A 21949-nucleotide genomic window follows, 5' to 3' on the forward strand; every position below is an offset into this window, starting at 1 on the left:
AGATTGAAGCAGAGTCTGGTCAGCCACTTGCTAGGGATGTTGGGAAGAAGATTTAAGTACTAGAATAGTAATTGTATTGGTTAGTTTTAAAATTTTCTTCTGCATCCAAAATCCCATGCCTTATAGAATCAGTCCCCTTTGCCTGTCTTTTTTTTTTAATCACCTTGATTTGGGGTGGTATCAGCCACTTGAGGTAATACCTATTGTCTGTTGAGTCTTGCCTTATATGTAAGAAACCATTGACTGCCTTCGCTAATGTCCCGTTTTATTTCTTTAGGTGTCTGAACACACACAATTAAGTTGGATCCTTACCTGCATGGTCAGATTACCCCGGTTACAGCATTTACACCAGTGGAAGGTAAATGCCAGCGATCTGATTAATAAACAAAAAGAAAATCAAAGTCCCCATTGTGACTGGTTTTTGTTTTTGTTTTTTTTCCTTCTCCTGTTTATTTTTGTGTTCTGCTCTGGGAATCCAGAGTTTACTGGCCTCCCTGGTCTGTCACTCACCAGTAGCCTGAACAGCATCTTAATTTCTCTGCCTCAGGGTAGTAAATGCAAAGTAAGAGGGTTCACCAAGATTCCAATTTAAAAACAGGATACAAATATCCACATTTTTAACTGTTTGATTTTATCTGTGTAGATCAAATCAGAGTGACCTTTGAATAGATTTGCTAATGACCTTGGACCTACCACATTATAATTAACAAACAGTTGCAATTTCTGGATTACTGCACCTTGAAGCTGCCTGCCATCGCCATGTAATTAGCTGGCAGTAAGGCTTAAATGTTTTCACTGTGGGGAGAAGGAACAGCATATTTTATTTAACATTTAAACAAGTTGACTCCAGGCAACAGTTCAAACCCACAGAAAAATTCAGGCTGTACTTTTTCTAGGAAGTTCGACTGAGAAAGTTAAATTGGATAATTCATAGTACTTCATTTCCATTTATTTTTGCAATTGGATAACCTGAGGGTAGGTAGCCCCCAAGTGTGTCAACACTGAATTTCAGTTTCAAGCTTCTCTCCAGCATATTTTCAGGGCCGTTGGTTTCTTCAAAAGCTCGTTCAGAAGCCTCCAGATCCATCGCAGAGAGAAACAGAGTTTTAAAGTGACTGTGCCGAAATAAGAGGTTAAGGGGTAAAGCTGCAGAGTCATTACCTGCCAGGGATTACAAACAAAATGCTGTCATGTTCTCTACCGTATTTTGGTTTCAGCCAAGACATTCTCATTTTCTCGAAATACTCTAAGTTGAATACCAAAATCCTTTTCAGAAGAACTGAATACTACTTCAATGGGAATTGCTCCCACTTTAAATCATGTCTGAGGACCTGCTGATAACACGTGACTAGAGAATGCACGAACTCAGGTTCCCCCGTGTCCAAAACTTGAGCATCCCTAGGAAACCTTTCATAAGCCGAAATGGAATAGAGACAAGAAGCAAGTACCATTTCATAAAGGCCAAAATCCTCTTCCGTTTTCTTTCAGTTACTGAAAGCGGGCACTGATGTCAGTCTTTTGGAAAAGCAAAGTGGTGTAATGAGAAGTTTTAGGTAGCAGGGGAAACCTATATTCTCGGGCAGCCTTTCCACCAGCCTGTGATTTCTTTTTTTTTTTTTTTTTTTGCGAATTATTTATTTATTTTTTTTAGAGAGAGAGAGAGCATGAGCAGGGGGAGGGACAGAGGGAAAGGGAGAGAGAGAGAGAGAGAGAAGCAGACTCCCTGCTGAGCCCAGAGGCAAAGCAGGTCTCCATCTCATATCCTGAGATCATTACCTGAGCCAAAACCAGGAGTGGGTCCCTCAACTGACTGAGCCACCTAGGTGCCCACTGTGATATTTTATTTTTGGGTAAAAACATGGATTTCAAATGCCAGCCTAATCCTAGAGCATGTAACTGCCTTCTCTGGTCATTCCTTCATTAGCAAATACTGGTGATGCCTTCTGCAACTCTCATACCACACTAGGGCTGGAGGTATAGCAGTCAATAGGACAGATGGAAGCAACCACTTTCATGAGGCTTGTGGTCTCTTTGGGCAGAGACAATTGCACAGGCAATCAGGAAGTGTGAAAAGTGATCAGAAGGAGGGGGTCTCGATACTATAGGAGGATCTCAGAGCTTGGTTTTGATTGGAGGGAAATAGTAGAGTAGAAAGGTTGGTTCCGGGCTACCAAGGTCATGGTTATTTGCAGGATCCCACAGGGGGTAACACAGATATGGGAGGCATCTGGGGCACATAATAGGCATTCAATAAATATTAATGTTCTCCACATCTCCCCCCTTCCTTTGTAATTTCAAGTATTCTAATATAAAAGTATTCTAATATAAAAGTATTCTAATATAAAAAGACTATAAATTTAATGCAGTAGTACTTTTTAAAAATTGGGTTCTTTTCCTATTTGCTCATGGCCAAATTAAACTTTTATTATCTTTATCCCACGATTGCAAACTGGGCTTGATCATGGACATTGCAATAAAGAGATGTACTGAAGGAATTCTAGGTTCAAACTTTCAAATTTCATTTGAGTGACCTATAGCATTCATTGCTGTAAGCCAGAAAGTACTAGAAGTAACCAGAAGAGTTAAGTTTGTACCTGAGTGAGGGAACATCAAAACCAATTCAGAATTGGTTCGATTAAAATTTCTCTTCGTTTCATTTTTTAAATACCTTGACTGTCGGTATTTTGGTGTTTTTTAAAGTGTGATTTTGGGGTGCCATGACATTTTTGTCAGTAGCACAGTGGGGGACTTCCTAGGAGGTTTCCACGGGTATAAAATATGGCTTTCGATGTTAACTTGTCAAATTAATTAATAATGGAGTTTCTCTGATTTGGAACCTAGAGACTCTTCTCCCCCAGCTTTAATTAAATGCACCAGAAATAGGGGCAGTGTGGGACCCCTCCCGGGGGCAGTGGTGAAGCGGATTTCCCTTATTCCTGCCTCAGCCTGCAGCAGGAACCCTGCAGTCACATGGCTTTCAGTGTTGTTAGAAGAACTGAGATATAATGGTAGTACAGTAGCTTTAAAGATCGCTTAACGTAGCGGTATCATTAGATTCACAGCTGATTTCTTTCCCTCCTCTCTTTTCACCGCCCAGGCGAAGGTTGCCACACAGAAGCATGGTGGGACCGTAGGCCTGCTCACATACCCAGTGCTCCAGGCTGCTGACATCCTGTTGTACAAGTAAGGAGCAGAGTGTACCCCTGGGTCTTATGCATACTGACGAGAGAGTGTTTGAGCCCATCCCCAAAAGATTTGGCTCACAGAGAACAGAGCTATACAAAGGATTGTGTGAATCAGTTTGTGTCTATTACCCAGTAAAAGGTACAAAATGACAGAAGGCTGTTTTACTGTGAAACTAGTAACCTGAAGAGCTAACACTTACACAGCACTTACTCTGTGTTGGAAACTATTACGAGTGCCTGGCAGACATTCACCCCGTTAATCTTCACAACCACCTTGGGAAAGTTGCACAACCATCATCCCCATTTTACAGATGAGGAAATGAAGGCACTGAGTGGTTAGTCACTCACTAGCTAGCTAGTGGTTAGTCACTCACCCAAAGTCATGGAGCTAGCTTGGACCCAGGATCTGAGTGTAGAAAGTTTGGGTAGAGGGTTGTGGTGCTCGTAACCACTCTGCAATATAGACTTCTCTGGTAATAATTAAGCTTAAGAGTTTTAAGTGTTGCTCTCTCAAACAATCTAGATTCTAAAGCAATGCTGTGTAATAGAACTTGCCTGCAATTATGGAAATGAATCCGTGCTTTCCAAGACCTTAGCTGCTAGCCACAGGACATGTTGGCAGAAGAACTGAATTTTAAATTTTACTTAATTTTAATAATTTAAATGGAAATAGCCACCTGGATCTGATGGCTGCTGTATTGAATCAGCTGTTGAGAGCAAGTTTTTCAACACACTATGGTACCCTACTTTTCCTGGACCCTTAATCCCTCTAGTCAGCCAATGCTGTCCCTTTACAGGTCTCAGACCCTACAACCAGAGGATGCTGAAGCCTACCCTATCTGTACTTCTGACCCTATCCCTTTCCCAGTCCTTTCCTGCAATCCCCACATCACCTCCCTTGCCCCCCAGTTAGCCTTCTAGAGATAAAGCTTCCCAATAGGCATGCACACATAGTCAAGCCTCGCTTCTGAGGAAAAGGAGAAACTCTGTCAATCTGTTTTTTCCTGAAGCCTTAACCCTGCGACAGTGATTCTTCCCTAGGAAAACTAGAATTCTTTGCTATAGAATTCCATGCTATGACAATAGCATGGAGATGACAGTATCTATACCTCGTAGTATGACCCCAGAGCCCTTGTGCCAGTATGATGGAAGCAACCAGAATAGCTGCTTAGCTTCACAAATCAGGAACGTCCTTTAATACATGCAGGTTATCTTTAATTCTGTTCAAAACATATACATGAGGATTGTGTGTTGTTTGTTGTATTAATTCGAATGTTGGATTCCTAGCAGCATTTATGACTTTCACTAAGTAACTTTTGACTTATCCTGGGAAATCTAGGATTTATCTAGGATAAATCTAGGGAAATCTTTTTCTCCAGGAGTAGCAAATGGAAGTCTAATAAAGGTCTAATACATTTCCCAGCAAAGTAGTGTGTTTTCTCACCTGTAAGATGGGAATACTAATTATACTTGCACAGAATTAGTCAAAGATTAAAATGAAATATGGGCCAGGCAGTGCTGTGACTGGGAGCTGTCACTTGGTCATGCCTGGTGATGATTGTCTCTAATGATCATAGTCTTATGTCAGATTTCACTTTCAGGAGAGACTTTTTTTTTTTTTTTTTTTTAAAGAAAGAGGGGTTGGAGGCAGGGGCAGAGGGAGAGAGAGAGGAAGAGAGAGAATCTTTTTTTTTTTTTAAGATTTTATTTATTTATTTGACAGAGGGGGGATCACAAGTAGGCAGAGAGGTGGGCAGAAAGAGGGAAAGCAGGCTCCCTGCTGAGCAGAGAGCCCGATGCAGGGCTCGATCCCAGGACCCTGAGACCACAACCTGAGCTGAAAGCAGAGGCTTAACCCACTGAGCCACCCAGGTGCCCTGAAAGAGAGAGAATCTTAAGCAGACTCCACACCCAGTGTGGAACCTGAAGCTGGGCTCAATCTCCTACCCTGAGATCATGACCTGAGCCAAAATCAAGAGTGGGAGGCTTAACTGACTGAGCCACCCAGGTGCCCTGTGGAATTTTTTTTTTTTTTATTTACTTATTTGAGAAAGAGAGAGAGCATGAGAAAGAGCATGAGAAGGAAGAGGGTCAGAAGGAGAAGCAGACTTCCTGCAGAGCTGGGACCCCAATGTGGGACTCGATCCCAGGACTCCGGGATCATGACCTGAGCCAAAGGCAGTTGCTTAACCAACTGAGCCACCCAGGCGCCCCTGGGGGACTTCTTTATAGAAGCAAAGGCTGAGGTTTGTCAGCACCAGGAGGTGGAAGCCCATGAGCACAGTTGATTTCCTTAACAGTTCAAGAGCTGTCCTGTGAGAGTCCTCTAAGCTCAGGGCTGTGAAAGAGAGTAAACTTGAGCAAGAGCGATTGTCCCCTTTGTGATACCATGGAGCGCAGAGTCGGGGAGAACTTTGCCGGTCCTCTCCTGCAATTCCCTAGCTTTACAAACACAGCCCAGGGAGGGTAAGCACTTTACGCAAAGCTGCACAGCCAGTTAGTGGACAGTGGAGCATCTGGACCTGGTTATGTTCTCCTGAGGCCTATCCTGACCTTCCTTAAGGAACCAGTAGTTATAGCCAGGGGCAAGATCATCACATAAGCAACAAGGACGATACAAGGTCATATATACTAAAGTGCTGATGAGTTGATTTCTTGCTCATTGCCCAAAATACAATTAGCAGAATGATAACATCCTACCATTGCTTTCATCTTTAAAGTTAGGAGCGGATGGGACATAGCTCAAGGGGTTGTTAAGCAAAGGATGTATGAATTGGTATAACCTACCATATGCTCAGTACAAATGTTTCAAGAGTACAAGCAACATTGTAAGAGGCTGACACCTGGCAAGAGTAGCTCCTGATCACTGTTTTCAAGCCAGGCCTGAGGTTGTGAATGTCTTCTTCTTTTATAGAAAGCAGTAATTATTTTGGATAATTATTTCTCACAGTTAGTTAATGCTTCCAAGGATAAGTTGCCCCCCAGGTAACTTCCAGCCTCAGTTACCCCCCAGCCAACTCGCAGGAAGCAAAGAAATTCCCATACTATACATATTTCTTCTTTAACTCTTACTGATCCGTTTGGTGGTTAGCATATACACTAAGAATGCCATGTAATACCTTTCTTTTTCCTCTTTTCTGAAAGGAAGCTATGGTAGCAGATTGTTATGTATCCCCATCAGGTTTCTGATGTTTTATATATAATTCATTAAGCAGAGAAATTTATTTAAAGTATTAAAACCAGGTAATTACCTACGTTCAAGACGACTGCCTCCCACCTTAGCTTAGCAACCATCTACCTGCAATGCCATAATTAGATCCTAGGCGTGGAACAGACAACGGCATGCTCCTTTTCTTAAGAGAAACAGCCCTACATTTGCCTCCTATCTGGTCTCTGGCCGGACCTCCAGCCTCTGTCTGCACATTCTCTGCTCATAGGCTCTGGTCCTTTGGGCTCCTTTCTCCTGCCTTCTCTTCTTCAGACTGTCCCCCTGGGGGCCATTGCTACACACATGTATCCCACATTTCTTGGGCATGTGTGTCCTTTGGACCCCTCTGAAGTATGCAGACAAGTACCATAAAATCAGTTCTGGTTTCTGCAGCATTAATGCTGCTAACGTATGTTTCTTATCTGTTTCATTATGCTTCACCTCCCAGGCTTAGAAATGCCTAACTGCTTCGTATTAAGTAGCAGAGGCAGGACTCAAACCCAGGTCCGATTTTTAGCCTGTGCTGTTGTTTTCCCTACCGCACAGCTCAAGCACTTGGGGTATTTTTTGTTTGGTTTTGTTTCAGATAGTTCTGGATTTGGAAACAGGTCATAGCCAAAATGTCTATGAATATTTATGTTGTAAGTATAGAGACAAACAAACAAGTTAGATGGATTCAAAAAACAATTGTAATTTCTCCCTCCAGCCAACCTCTATGTAGCCTCTTTACTAAATGTTGATGCAAAGCGTGTGTAGATTTTGTGTTTGCTTTTGTCAATATCAGCACTGGAGTAAGTGGGACACGGCTGGCCAGAGAATAAACACGAGGGAAGGGAACGAAAGGAGAGCCTTCCAGATAAGCATATGAAAGATTTATTCCATTGTTTTGGTAGAACTTGGTATGAAACCCAGGAATGGAAAGCTGAGACCATTTTAGGCTTGAGAATATAATAAAATAGCAGATATTTGAAGAGGGGCAAGATACTGAACAATGGCATTTGCTCCAAGTTTTTTTTTTTATTATTTTTTAAAGATTTTATTTATTTATTTGACAGACAGAGATCACAAGTAGGCAGAGAGGCAGGCAGAGAGAGAGGGAGAAGCAGGCTCCCCGCTGAGCAGAGAGCCCAATGCGGGGCTCGATCCCAGGACCCCGAGACCACGACCCTAGCAGAAGGCAGAGGCTTTAACCCACTGAGCCACCCAGGTGCCCCCAAGTTTTTATTTTGCTTCTGCATTCTTTTTCTGAATATCCAATTTCAAATAACTGGCTATCTATTAAGTAAATGCTTCTGTCTCCCTTCCTCTCTCTCTACACACACACACAGTTTTTATTGACATGTAGCAAATACATGTTAAGTACCTGCAGTGCTGCTTATCCAGAGAAAGCCTCTCTGCATGGACTTGAGCAAAGGGAAGGAAGGAATTAACATAGGTGGGCATAGTGGTCAGGCGCTACACACACACAGATTCTCAGAGCGGCTCTGCAAGACAGGTAAGTGATATCATCCCCATTTTACAGATAAAGAAATGAAGTTTTAGAGAAGTGCTACTGAGTCTGCTCAAACAGACATGAGAACCATTGCCAGGGCTAACTAGTGTCTATTCTCCAAGAACACAATCGGAGAACCATGGGAAGCCGGTAAGAAGAGAGTGAAAGCAAAAGCTGACATGACGTAGGAAAATGAGCAAACAGAGGCCTCAGGAGCTGTGAGTAAACAGAACCAAAGCCAACCAAAATCAGAGTGTAGAGAGGATGACGACTGGTTGGAAAGCTTCACACTTGCTAATTCCAGAGAAGAGATGAGTCGACCATAATGTCTGAGAATGCCATGGAGGACAGTCGAGATTATCTGTTCCCAAAACTGCTCTCGGGACTTCTGGTTCTTGAATTATACCCTTTCTCTGTGAGGCCGGTCTGTCCCAATTTTTTGTGAGATCCTGAAAGCTGCTGGCCAAACCTCATTGTAACCGGCTGCCGCTGTCCACATACTCACCCACAAATGCCAAGCAAGACTGTCTTCTCTTTCTCCATCACTTTCCAGCTCTAGGGCGAGAACCTATGGTAAACCAGAAGCCTATGGAAATGTAGTTTCCAGGCTGTGAGCCCCCGGAAATCGACAAATAGCATAGAAAGAAGAGGGTGGTGCTGAGATGTCCACGGATAACCCAGTCCTGGAAGCAATGGGAAGTGCTTTGTGATTTTCGGGATGGAGCGAGATGATCTGATTTATATGTTTAAGACTGAACTGATTGAAATACAGAGAATGACTTGCAGCGGGACCAGAGCACCGGGGGCCGTCTGGAGGCTCTTTCACTAGTCTGTTTGGATCATGATGGTGTCAGTGAAGATGAAGTTAGTAAGCTAATGCAGGAGGTAAAATGGATAGAGTTTCATAATGGATCGGTTGGGTATGAGAAGGAGGTCTCAGGTGACCCCACTGTTCTGACTTGTGCAGTTGGATTGATGCTGTTGCCATTCATGGAGATCACACTGAAAGAGGACTAGCCAGAAGAATTTATAGCTTCGTGTGGTGTTTTCTCTACTCCTGGAGTCTGTAACTCCCTAGAGAGTAAAAACCTTCACTGTATCTCTCACAGGACCCAGCACAGGCCATGCACATCATAGGTGTTCAGGAAATAATTCCTAAATTAGAGAGTCATTAGGCATATTCAATAAGCAGCCGGTGATGGTGAGTTCATCCTTCACGAAAGGAAAAACAGCACCAAACTCCACCCAACCCAGGCCGGTTAAAGGCAGCAGCACTGAAAACTCACAAACACAGCCAAAATAGGAATGAATGAATGGATGGATGACTAAGAGACCCACTCTCCGTGAGCAGATATATGTAGGCAATGATTCTTCATCTGGACACCGATTCTACAGGAGGGTGAGTTAGATCCCAAGTCAACACGAACACAACAAGGAAACAAGCAGAGGAAAAAAAGGAGTTAGTCCCCAAAGAAGAAGATCAGATGCGTTATTATGTGACAGAAGTTGTAACAATCAAAATTATGAAAGGCTTTCGTTTTATGTCGGGTCTAAGAAAGAAGCACAGTCAGGATAAGAAAAAAGAAAGAGGGGCGCCTGGGTGGCTCAGTGGGTCAAGTCTCTGCCTTCAGCTCAGGTCATGATCTCAGGGTCCTGGGATCGAGCCCCGCGTCGGGCTCTCTGCTCAGCAGGGAGCCTGCTTCCTCCTCCCTCTCTGCCTGCCTCTCTGCCTACTTGTGATCTCTGTCTGTCAAATAAATAAATAGAATCTTAAAAAAATAAAAGAAAATAAAAAAGAAAAAAGAAAAGAAAAGAAGAAAGGTAAGAAACGAAAAAGAAAAAAGAAAGAAAGAGGAAGAAAGGAAAAGGAAAGAAAAGAAAAACTGGGGGGAAAGAGAAGGCATTAATATGGATATCATTATGTAGGGTATAAATTTTAAAAGAGCAGCTCTAAATTATTTGAAGTGAAAGGAAGACGATGAGGAGAGAGGTTGAAAATGTGAAGAGAATAAGCCCCATAAGTGAGCGGAATCAAAGACAGGCTGAATTCATGTAAAGTGTAAACTCAGTGGATGAGAAGTAGGGGCCAAGATAAATCATAGGAGGTGAAAAGAGCCGCAGGAGCAGAGGGAAGAAAGGCTAGAAACAAACAAACTAAAATCAGATGAAGAAGCCAAGGGAGCAATAGGACCAGGTGAAAAAAATTAAAATTTTTTAATCTCTTTTTTTTTTTTTTTTAAAAAAAAGGCAAAACCTCACAGAATTGTAAGAAAAGAGGCAAGGATCTCACAGAAAGCAAAGACGCATGTAGAGTCATTATGAAAACTAAATGTGTTTTCTGTTTAGTTTGGTTGCTTTGTGGATCTGGAACCATTTTGACATGTGGAAATATTCATTTTGATGTGCCTAAAGTGTATTGATTATGGTAATTGTTTTTTCTGTGTTAGCTGCAGTCCATTGTGATTTCCTATGGGCTACTGTAATTGCTTTTTAACCTGCCCTGTTGGCTAATTTGGTTTGGGGGAGTCAAAGTGACCTCTGCACGTCAGCCTCACTAGAATCACAAGGCAGGAGTAGCAGAGTCCAGTCAAAGAAGGGAGACTTAGAAAGATGGGGTTGTGCGCCTCTACCTCAGAGAGGAGCGCATGCGGGCTTGTGGGCACCGAGGGAAACATAAAAAGGAACGTTTTTGGTTTTACCACTGATGAAGCCAGGGACCTTCTGATCCAGGCTGTGTGGAAGAGAGCAACAGACAAAGCCCTAACGATCCTTATGTTGAATTTCCTAAATTCATATATGACCTCAGAAGAAGAGAAACTGCTTCCTGATCTGTTGTCATGGTCCCTATGCTTTGCCTTCCTTCCTTCCTTCCTTCCTTCCTTTCTTCCTTCCTTGTTTGCTTGCTTGCTTTCTTCTTCCTTCCTTCCTTTTTCTTTTTCTTTCTTTCTTTCTTTCTTTCTTTTTCCTTTCTTTCTTTCTTCCTTTCTTCCTTTCTTTCTTTCTCCTTCCTTCCTTCCTTTCTTTTTTTAGATTGTATTTATTTATTTGAGAGAGAGAGAGAGAGAGAGGGAGAATGAGTGCAAGCAGGGGGAGGGGAAGAGGGAGAGGAACAAACAGACTCCCCGCTAAACAGGGAGCCTGATGGCAGGGCTCTATCCCAGGACCCTGAGATCATAACCAAAGCCACAGTCAGACACTTAGCCGACTGAGCCATCCAGGCGCCCCTGTGCTTTTCCTTTCCATTCATTATCTGTCTCTGTTTTCTTTAAATTAAAGGGGTTCTCAGATTCCCTATAACATGCTGTTCATATTTGGGGATTGCCTAATCAGATAGGTCAAATATGTTTTCTCTCTGTATCAGGATTGCTGCTGAGATCTGTGACTATCCCTGAGATTATACGTTAGTATTTATGTTTGTGGTATAAATCACCAATCAAAAAAGGAAAGTGATCCTGGTTTGAAAAAAAGTCACAATGGACCTCACAGTAAGGTCCCTGATAGGATCAGTCTTTCACTATTTTGTCCTTCGTCAGGTCAGATATTAATGAATATATATTCTAATCAAGAGCTAGTGTTTATTGAGCTCTACTGTCAAGTACTGTGCTTGGTTATCTCATTTAATCCTTGAAACAGTCCTTTGAAGTAAGCATCATCATGACCCCCAACTCCAGACAGAGGCTCAGAAAAGTAGGAAGCTGGGGCTATGATGGCTCATCCCATAGCTGGTAGAGCTGTGGTGTAAACTCAGGTAGTCTGACTCCTGGGTCTGGGCTCTAATCCTCTAAACTGATGATGAACTGATTTCATTGTGATTTTTCTATTGCTGTAAAACTATTTGGGTCATAGTGCCCTCTTCTTGGGATCATTCCCTTATTCAATAAATATTTATACTTGATCTTAGCCTAAAGGTCAAGAAATGATTACTTATTCAATAAATATTTCTTGAGCTCTGGGCAGCTCTAGTGGGGATTAGAAATTAAGAACAGAACAGACAAGCTCTCAAAAAACTTATTTTTTAACAGGAGAGAAAACAACATACAATTAAATAAACAAATGAAATAAAATAATTCGATTAGGAATAATACTAGAAAGAAAAGGAATAGGATATGTGGAAAAGAATAAAAGGGAGGGTGCCTGGCTGGCTCATTCAGAAGAGCATGTAACTCTTGATCTTGGGGTTATGAGTTCAAGCCTCGCATTGGGGGTAGAGATTTCTTGGCGGGGGGAGAAAGGAAAGAATAAGAGGGAGAAACCATCTTTGGAGAGTGTCCTTAGGGAACACTTATCTGAGGAAGTGATATTTAAGCTTAGACCCAAAATAAAGGAACCAAGGTGTTGGAGCTATGGGAGGAACATTCTAGTAGACCAGAGGAAGTGTCTCCAACAGACCTAACTCCCTGCCTCAGATGTTTGACCTATAAGCTATCCAGGATACACGATTTCGCTGTCTTTATAGTCTTGCAGAGAGAAAGTCAACAGTTTATTTTAATGTTCTAATGTAGTTTAAATGTTCGTACATATGTTCAACAAGAAAAGAATTAAAAATCACTGCTACTATTTCTGATCTTGGGAACATCTTAGTGCATTTCCTTCAAATCAATTTTTTAAGCTAATATCTCTTCTTTGCCTTCCATGTACAAGGCTCTAGGCTGCAAGTTTTGCGTACATCATTATATTCTCTCTTCACACAACTCCAGGAGTACGCAGTTGTTTTAAAATGAAAACACAAGAGTGAAGAGGTCAAGTAACTTGTCCGGGCACATGCAGCTGGTCAGGATGGAATCTGACCACAGAACTGCCTGACGAGAGTCCCCACTCTAACCACCGTGGCTTCTCCTTAGCGTGAGTGCAGGTTATATGTATTTTTCCCCAAATTTATATCCTGCTGTTTTGTCTTCTATTTTTCCACATCATTAAATATTGACGGGCTTTTTTGATTCCTTGTTGTCTGTCTCATGCTATACAGACTGAGCGGTCTTTCCTTTTACCTATTTCCATGATTCCAAAGGTGTGCTTTCTGTGTTTAAATCCTGTAGTGATCAGCTTTAAACAAAGACCACCCACTGAGAACAAATAGAGGCTATTTATTCAGAGCTTGCTACAGCAGGGGAAACCTCCACCATCCCTTGGATTTCGTGTTTCATGTTTCGAAGAGACTTGAAGGCAGGCAGGGGAGCGGAGAGGCTTTGTGGTGGCGAAAAGGAAGATTCAGGTATGCTCTGATTTGAGGTTGTTGCCACAGGGAGGCTGGAGGCTGGCCAACTAGAAGGGAGACTCTTATGTGATTAGTTTGGGGAGTATTTATGACTTTCCCTGGCTGGTCCTGAGTTGGAGGAAGCAAAGACAAAGAGTCAGGGAGTTGGCACTCATTAATGGAGTCTAGACCATTCCAGGCCAGAGGAGTTGAAATCAGTGTCATGTAATGAATGAACCTCTAGCTGTATAGACAATGCATCTTGAGCAACTTTTTTTTTTTTTTTTTTTAAAGTAGGCTCCATGCCCAGCACAGAGCCCAGTGTGGGGCATGAACTCAGGAACCTGAGATCAAGACCCAAGCTGAGATCAAGAGTCGGGTGCTTGGGGCACCTAGGTGGCTGTCAGTTAGGCCTCCACTCTTGGTTTTAGCTCAGGTTGAATCTCAGGGGTTGGGTTGTGAGATCAAGCCCTGCCTTGGGCTCTGTGCTCAGAGTCTGCTGAAAGATTCTCACCTTCTACCCTACCCCCATGCTCACGCTCTCTCTCTCTCTCAAATAAATCTTTAAAAAAGGCGGGGTGGGGGGGCACTTAACCGACTGAGCTATCCAGGCGCCCCTTGAACACCTTCCTGAAATACCATTTTAGAATTAGAAATTAGAAATTAGAATTAGAAATACCATTTTAGAATTCTGTTTCCTACCTAGCTACCGTGATTTGAAGGGTTATGAAGATTTTAGACACTGTGCTAAGCACCATACATGCCTTGTCTTAGTTTATCTCCACAACAACAGTATGGGGTAAATATTATTATTCCCATTTTACAGTAAGAAAGTTGCCTATGATAGAAATTGTATGATTTACCCAAAGTAACACAAAATGAGTGTCAGAGTCAGGATTTGAAACTGGCCTATCCCCAAAGCCTGTGCTCTTAAATGAGTGCTATACTGAATCTCTCGCTCGCTCGCTCTCTCTCTCTCTCTCTCACACACACACACAGCCCAACTACATGAGTATTTGAGGGGCTATATGAAAACATAACTAATGTTCAGAGGTTTTCTTTAATAAATAAAATGTGTTACTTCCATACAAAAGAAGTGTCAAGGAGTTGCTTTCAAACCTATTGCTTATTCTAAACTTCAGAACATTTATCAGCATTTCTTAGGAAATATACACGGAACGATTTTATGACACAAACAAATATTAGCTTCATTAACTAATAATCATAACTTGCTTTTGACCAGAAAGTACTGAATATATATTCACCAGATTTGTCTCCCAGGACTTCTGGGTTATTATAAAAGACAATTTTGAATCAAATTGAATACAAATAATATTAATATAAATATATAAACTTGAATCAAAATTTCCCCCTATGTGAATATTCAAAAGAACCTGCTATGAAATCATATAAATTCCTTAAAGTTCTGTAACTATAGTACAGGAATGTTCTTATGCAGCTATTAAAAAATTCTGTTAATGAAGACCATCTAGAAACATGGGAAATATCTATTAGGTTAACATTAAAGATAGTATGCATATTATACTGCAGTTATGTAAAATTATACATCCACATAGACAACAACAAAGACTGGAAAGTAATTTGCAAAAAGAAAAATAATTGCAAAATAATGAGGGATCTTTCAAATTTTTTCAAAACGCTCTCCAGTGTTGTACTATATTAAAGTAGCTAGTTTGGATGCTAGACAGCTTTATTAAGCGGACCAGTAGCCTGTGGACAATAATTCACAAGGAAAATAAGAAGATCTCTGCCAGTTTTTTGAGAACCACTCCTTAACCGGGTATAAGAGGTTTTCCTCTCCATAACAATGGAGAATAATTTTCCTTTTCTGAAGCTGTTTTGAAAAGCTGTTATTTTTCCACTCAAAATGTACCATTATCATGTAAATATTCAAGTTGACTTTCAGGCAGCTGCTTTCACAGGAGGAACATTAAACTCTTTTGATCAAGAAGTGATAGCAATTTATTCTCTTTTTATTAGCAAGTGTAAACTTATAATCAAGTGTAAACTCCCCAGCCAAGCATTAAAGACTTAAATCTTAAGTCTTAAATAAAAGACTTAAAATCTCCTGTTTCTCCCTAGTAATACTTCAGGGGAAAGTTTTCCCCAGCAAGACTTCTCTGTAATGGTTAATTCTTCCCTTGTTTGATGTACCTCATCGAGATCCAACACTACAAATTTTATATATGAGATTAAAATAATGGTAACGAACTCCTATATTCTAATATTTTTGTCTCGCATCTTTATTTTTTAATAAAATATTATGGGATAAAATTCAGGTTTCCTTTGTTCTTTTTCCCAGAGCCATTTTCCTCCTTCCTTCTCTGGAGGTGGCTATAATCATGGATTTGTGGAGGAGCTTCCAGAATATTATTATACTTACACATGCAGCTGTAAACAATATATTTTCCTATGTACTTTTAAGATTTATGTGTCAGTGTACTCTACATGTCTCCTACAACTTGATATTTTTTTCATTCAACGTTGTTTTTGAGATCTCTCTATACTGTACTGATAGATTTGTTCATTTAAGCTCCCCGTGGCATATTAATTGACTGTGATTACAGTTTACTGGAAAACGAAGGAGCCTCTTCCAGAAAGATCTTGTTACTCCCCGTATGACAGGGAGGAAAAACTCTTGCCTGAAGAGCTTTCTGCCATCTTTGATTTGCAGGGTGGGGTGGAGTGGCTTTCAAGTGTGAGCACAAGCACTGAAGTAAAAAGCATCTGGTCGAAGCTCGGATAATGTGTGCTGACTGGGTGAGGGAACAAGGAGTGGTTTTAAAATACAATTATGCTTCGAGCATATGCTCTTTGAGATACCATTCCTCCCTCCCAGCAAGATCCTGTCACACGGTGTTGATGGCTGTATTCTTCTGCTATGGAAGAAACAGAACTAGAGTAGACAAATGTCTCTTTGGCATTTGTCCGATACATAGATAAAGACTTGGGTCTCAACATTCCCTCTGTAGTTGGTGAACATTTGTTGAACACCAACAGCAAAATAGGCACAGGAAATGCAGCTGCTTGCAAGATCATTTCAGTATAAGCAGGAGCCTTGCTGAGCTTTTCTGTCTGTCTTTTATTAAAGGTCCACACACGTTCCTGTCGGGGAGGATCAAGTCCAGCACATGGAGCTTGTGCAGGGTCTAGCACAAGAGTTTAACAAGAAGTATGGCAAGTTCTTCCCGGTGCCCAGGTCCATTCTGAGTAAGTAACAAACACAGGACTGTTAAATCAGGCCAGGTGTCCAAGACAGGATTGGATAATGGACTGGAGCTTGGAATTTCCTTGGGACTAAACTTGGCTTTCTTGTGGACTGGCTTCAGGATTTGGAACTAGAATCCCCATCTTTCTCTGTCCTGTGGGACAGGCAAACCTCATTACATTATTGAATAAAATAGCCAAAAGAGTTTGAAAAGTACAGGAAAGACTAAAAATGAAAAATAATCAAATTCATTAAATTATGTAACACACACACATATGTATATGTGTGTATATTGGTAAATTATATAATACTTTATATTGAAAAGTATATATGGGAAAGACTAAAAATGAAAAATAATCATTTTCATTGTAAAGCATTATATAATTTACCAATTATATTTCTTTAGTAAATTATGTTATATTGAATATATATTAATAAATTAATGTATTAATATATTAAATATTAATATAGTAACCTATGCAATACTTTATAATGAATTATATATAATATATACATATATTCTTCCCTATTTTATGGATGGAGAAACTAAGGCTTGGCAAGGGTAATTTTGCATCCAAGTCACATATCAAGTTAATGGCAAAGATCTTCTGATTCCAAAGCCATTGGACCTTGCCTTCCCTAGTCACAAGAAAACAAAGCCTTAAGAAGGAGAACTGCTGAATCACCAGCTTGATAAAACAAGAAGGAGTTGATCATTCTCACACCCTCTTTTCTTAAATGCCCAACACTGATAGAAGGTATAATCCCCCCACCGGATCTGAAGCCTCACCAGCAGCTGGGAGGCTACACAAGTTTGGAAGGTTCTAGAGGAAAGAAGCTGTGCTTCTCTACCAACGTTTTGGTAGGGATGTAGATTTGTGGCAGGGGCAGAGATCATTGAGCCTAAGCTCTGTCCATCTTTATTAAACTGACAACATTTTATAGGAGTATAACATGGGCCCAGGATATGCGTTCAGAAGCATAAGGCAGGTATAAATTTCTAAGCTATTGCAGTAATTCACACAAACAAAAAATGGGCCTACCATGTATTGAAATCAAGCTTCTTTTAGCAATAAGTAATAGTTTAATGTTCTTGCCTATTATTATTTTACGTATTTCAACTTGGATGTTTCTGCAATAGCCATAAAACAGGCAGTTATTAATAACACTGGTTTATAAAGCACAGCTTAACATCTTGATTCTATCAGAGCAATAACCAAGTCACGTGTGTGTGTGTGTGTGTGTGTGTGTGTGTGTGTGTGTGTTGGTATACACTTACATAACTGTGGTAAAGAAATGAAAGGATTGCCATAGATTGTTAAAATTTGTTGGGGGCAGGAAGGGCAGTGTTCTAGGCAGAGGGTAATTAGCTAACAGGGATGAGCAGAGAGGAAAAGAGAGAAGGAGAGGAAAGACATAGACCAGACTTTTTAGAAAGGTACGCACGGCTAACACGCAGAATGATTTCATTTGTCTAAGATTAAACATTGTATGTGTATGTATGCATTAAAAGATGCATGAAAATATGATCAACCAAATGTTAACAGTTTCATTACATGTTTCAGGTGATCTTTATTTTCATGCTTGTATAAATGGCTTGAATTTTTCACAATGGGTATTTGCTATTTTTATAATCAGATAAAAATAATAATAAGGTCGTATGACAAGAAATAATAAGTGTTGGCAGCGATGTGGAGAAAGAGGAACCCTCGTGCACTGTTGGTGGGAATGCAGACTGGTGCAGCCACTGTAGAAAACAGCATGGAGAGTCTTCAAAAAATTAGAAATAGAAATACCCTATGATCGGGTAATTCCACTACTTGCTATTTACCCAAAGGAAATGAAAACACTAACTCAAAAAGATATGGGCACCCCTGTGTTTATTGCAGCATGATTTACAGTAGCCAAGATACAGAAGCAACGTAAATGTCCATCATCAGGTGATGGATAAGGGAGCTGTGGTATTTAGACACATGCTCAATCATATATGCTCAACCATAAAAAAGGATGAGATTGTGCCATCCGAGGCAACACGGGTGGACCTAGAGGGTATCATGCTAAGTGAGGTGAGTCAGACTGAGAAAGACAAATATCATATCTCATTCATGAGTGTAATCTTTAAAAAAAGAGAGAGAGAATAAATAAACAAAAAGCAGAATCAGACCTGTAAATACAGAGAGCAAACTGATAGTTGCCAGAGGGGAAGAGGGGGGATAGATAAAATGGGTGAAGGGGAGAGGAAAGTACAGGCTTCCAGTTACGAATGAGTAAGTCACGGGAATAAAAGGCACATAAAAGGCACAGCATAAGGAATATAGTCAGGGTGGTAGCATTGTAGGTGATGGACAGTAGCTACATGTGTGGTGAACATAGCATAATGTATAAATTTGTCAAATCAGTGTAGCACAATGAGATTGGAGTAACATGGCGTGTCAGCCGTACTCGTTTATAATAATAATAATAATAATAATAATAAAGCCCTTTGGTCCCCTTGGCACTTTCTAAGATCTAGACACTGACATTCCTGGTGTGATGTATTCTGATCCTGTTCTTGTCTTCTGGCTTTGGTGTCGGTGTGCGTCTGCTGGTGTTGTTCTCTAGCATCCATGAAGAGGGTAAAATCCCTCCGTGATCCTTCTGTCAAAATGTCCAAATCAGACCCTGATAAACTGGCCACAGTCAGGATAACAGACAGCCCCGAGGAGATCGTGCAGAAATTCCGCAAGGCTATGACAGACTTCACATCGGAGGTGACCTACGAGCCAACCCGCCGAGCCGGGGTCTCCAACCTGGTGGCCATTCACGCAGCAGTGGCCGGCCTCCCCATAGAGGAAGCGGTCCAGCAGGGTGCAGGCCTGGACACGGCTCGCTACAAGCTGCTGGTGGCCGACGCCGTGATCCAGCGGTTTGCTCCCATCAAGAGGGAGATTGAGAAACTGAAGATGGACCGGGGCCACTTAGAGAAGGTTTTACAGATGGGGTCCGCCAAAGCCAAAGAACTAGCCCACCCCGTGTGCCAGGAGGTGAAGAAATTGGTGGGGTTTCTATAGGAAGCTTCCCCGCATGGCAGAAAGGCTGTTATATCTTGTGGCCTCTGCACTCCTAATTAATAAAGGCAGCTTTCCTCCCAAATGAAAAATGATGGCTTGGGGACATTTAGTTCTGGTACACAGGATTATTGGCTTCATATGATCAGTAAGAATTTGTAACTTTCCAATAGAGCGGCGTTCTAAATCCTGTCAGCAAATGCTGTGACCAAGAAAGAAAGAAAGAAGGCCTGACTCTGTGAATCCTGAATTATTTGCGGCACATGCCTTACCCTGAATTTAGGTACACGAATGTGATTGAGGTGTAATTTGGCAAACAAGGGTATCATTTGTCTCTCTCTCTGGAGTACCTACTATTAGGGGTGCTCACTTTATGTGTCCCAGCCCTTTTAAACGTTTTTGTTTTGTTTTGTTTTGAAGTAATCTCTACATCCAATGTGGGGCTCAAACTCACCACCTGGAGATCAAGAGTCTCTCACTCCACTGACTGAGCCAGCCAGGTGCCCCTCTGTCCCAACCCTTTTAAAAGGTAGTACTTAGATTCTTAGACTTACAATCTTTGGGATATCGTTTGGACCCATTTGTGTTGAGACCTTATAAAAATAAACTGATTATTATAGTTCATTTGTCACTGAGATAGTCCCTGTCTAAATGTATTTAAGTTGCTTAACTTGTCCCTGATGAAACCACGCTGACTGTCCCAGTAAGTATAGTTTTATTTTGTTTAATTCAGAAATGCACGATACTATCTTCTGAGAAGTTTCCATGATTTCTGCTTGATTAATTTACAAGAACCCAGGTTCCAGGATCCTGTTCGTAGTTAAGTACTTCTTTGCCTTCGTTCCTAGTTCAACATCACCAGCCCCCTGGGAAATGTACGGGGGGATTGGCATATTACCCCTGAGGAAATCAAGGCCCAGAGAATACATTACCTTGTGCAGTATCTATCACTCAGTAAGAAACAGGTCCAAGATTAAAACTTTCACTCCTTAAAGAGTGCTGTTTTTCCCATAGCACAGAACCATAAAGAGCAGGATCTATGGGACTCCAAACATTCTTATTTTGAACATGGATACTTGAAATATAAGACCTGAACTATAGACACTGTTCATATCAGTAATTCAACCAATAGCTGCCTGCTTTAAATCTGGATTCAGCCAACCTTGGTCGTATTTGCTTTTCGGAATCCCCAAAGCAGATCCCAAGTTCTGTCTCCTAATCTTTTCAAGGCAGAGACGCTTCGAAGTATCCCGCCAGACCACCATAGTAATGAGGCCTGACATTTCAGATTTTCCCGATGAGTGGAAGCTTCTCACCTCCCCTCTACCTCAGCCTCTTTGAGTAATAATGAGTCACTCTAAAACCTAGCTTCTCCGCACTTTCTGAATATGGAAATGACAATCCTGACTTACCATAGCAGGACCTGTTAGCAAGCTTGATTTTGTAGGGGAAATTGCTTGTAAGGTTTTTTGTCAGTGGGTACCATGATCATAAGGGACTAGAGTGTTGGGCAAAGAATTTGTTTAAAAGTTTATTTATTTATTTATTTGGGGGAGGGGAGAGAGAAAGCACAAGGGGAGGGTCAGAGGGAGAGGAAGAAGGGGAGAATCTCAAGCAGGCTCCCTTCTGAGTGCAGAACCTGACACAGGGCTCAATCCAATGACCCTGAGATTATGACCTGAGCTGAAATCAAGAATCCAAAGCTTAACCGACTGAGCCACCCAGGTGCCCCACAAAGAGTTTTTGTTCATGTTCCTTAAGAAAAGGAAGTAGAGTAGTCCTTTAGCAGAACTGATTTAAGTACACAAAACACTGCATCCCGGAATCCACCCCAGGTCCAAAATCCTTTTCGGGATCTTTCCTTGGAATGTGATATCTAAAGTCCTAGAGCCTCTTTGGGCATAGTTCCTCCAGGGCTCTTCCCCCCACCCCTTAAAAGGAACCAAAGTGTGAATACTGGAAAATGACAAAAGTAAAGATGGATCTATCAAACCAATTGTTTGTGTCTGTGTATTTTTTTTAATCCGCTTGCCACACCTTTCATCCACAGAACTGAAGGTGCCATGGAAAGAATCTCTGAGGAGAAAAACTAGGGGACTAGGATGACTTTCAAGGAGCAAAGGCCTCACAGTGAGGGTGGGCTTGTGACCATCCTGCTCTGGTTATCTTAGCAAGTGACCTGAGGGGTCCTCAGGTCCAAAATCCACAGCCATGACTGAGAGACTTGCCAGTGACCTCAGGAAGTTGGTAAATGAGCCAAGATGAGAACCTAGATGTCTTTTCCCTCCTTGCCACCTACCTACAGGCCTCAGCACAATCTTTTTATTGAGAGGAAGAATCGGAGAGACATCGAACTTGTGGCCCTCCTCAAAAGCTGATTTGAATTGTCATTTTCCGTATGTTTTGTGGAGAGTTGAAATGGTGAAAGATATTTCACATGGCAGTGACCATGGCCAGGTAACTTGGTGTTCTTTAGCTCTACAGGCTGACAAACCCTATTTCAAACCCACTCTGACAGACCATCACTTGGAACACATGGGGGTATCTTGTGCTATGTAGGAACCTCATAAACATGTCTTGAAATAGTGTCTGAA

At 41.5% G+C, this 21949-nt stretch overlaps 1 protein-coding gene across 1 annotated transcript in view; it reads left to right on the plus strand.

Annotated features, from left to right (window-relative positions):
• WARS2 (tryptophanyl tRNA synthetase 2, mitochondrial) overlaps positions 1–21351 on the plus strand; it is a 102245-nt gene extending 80894 nt beyond the window's left edge. Inside the window, exons 3-6 of the mRNA XM_080800759.1 lie at positions 278–358; positions 3098–3183; positions 16192–16310; positions 18910–21351. Of these exons, the coding sequence (XP_080656885.1) occupies positions 278–358; positions 3098–3183; positions 16192–16310; positions 18910–19358 (735 nt within the window). The 3' untranslated portion in view covers positions 19359–21351. The remainder of the gene's footprint in view (positions 1–277; positions 359–3097; positions 3184–16191; positions 16311–18909) is intronic.
• The last annotated feature ends 598 nt before the right edge of the window (positions 21352–21949 follow it).

This window comes from Martes martes (assembly GCF_963455335.1).
Source record: "Martes martes genome assembly, chromosome: 4".
Classification (NCBI taxonomy): domain Eukaryota; kingdom Metazoa; phylum Chordata; class Mammalia; order Carnivora; family Mustelidae; genus Martes; species Martes martes.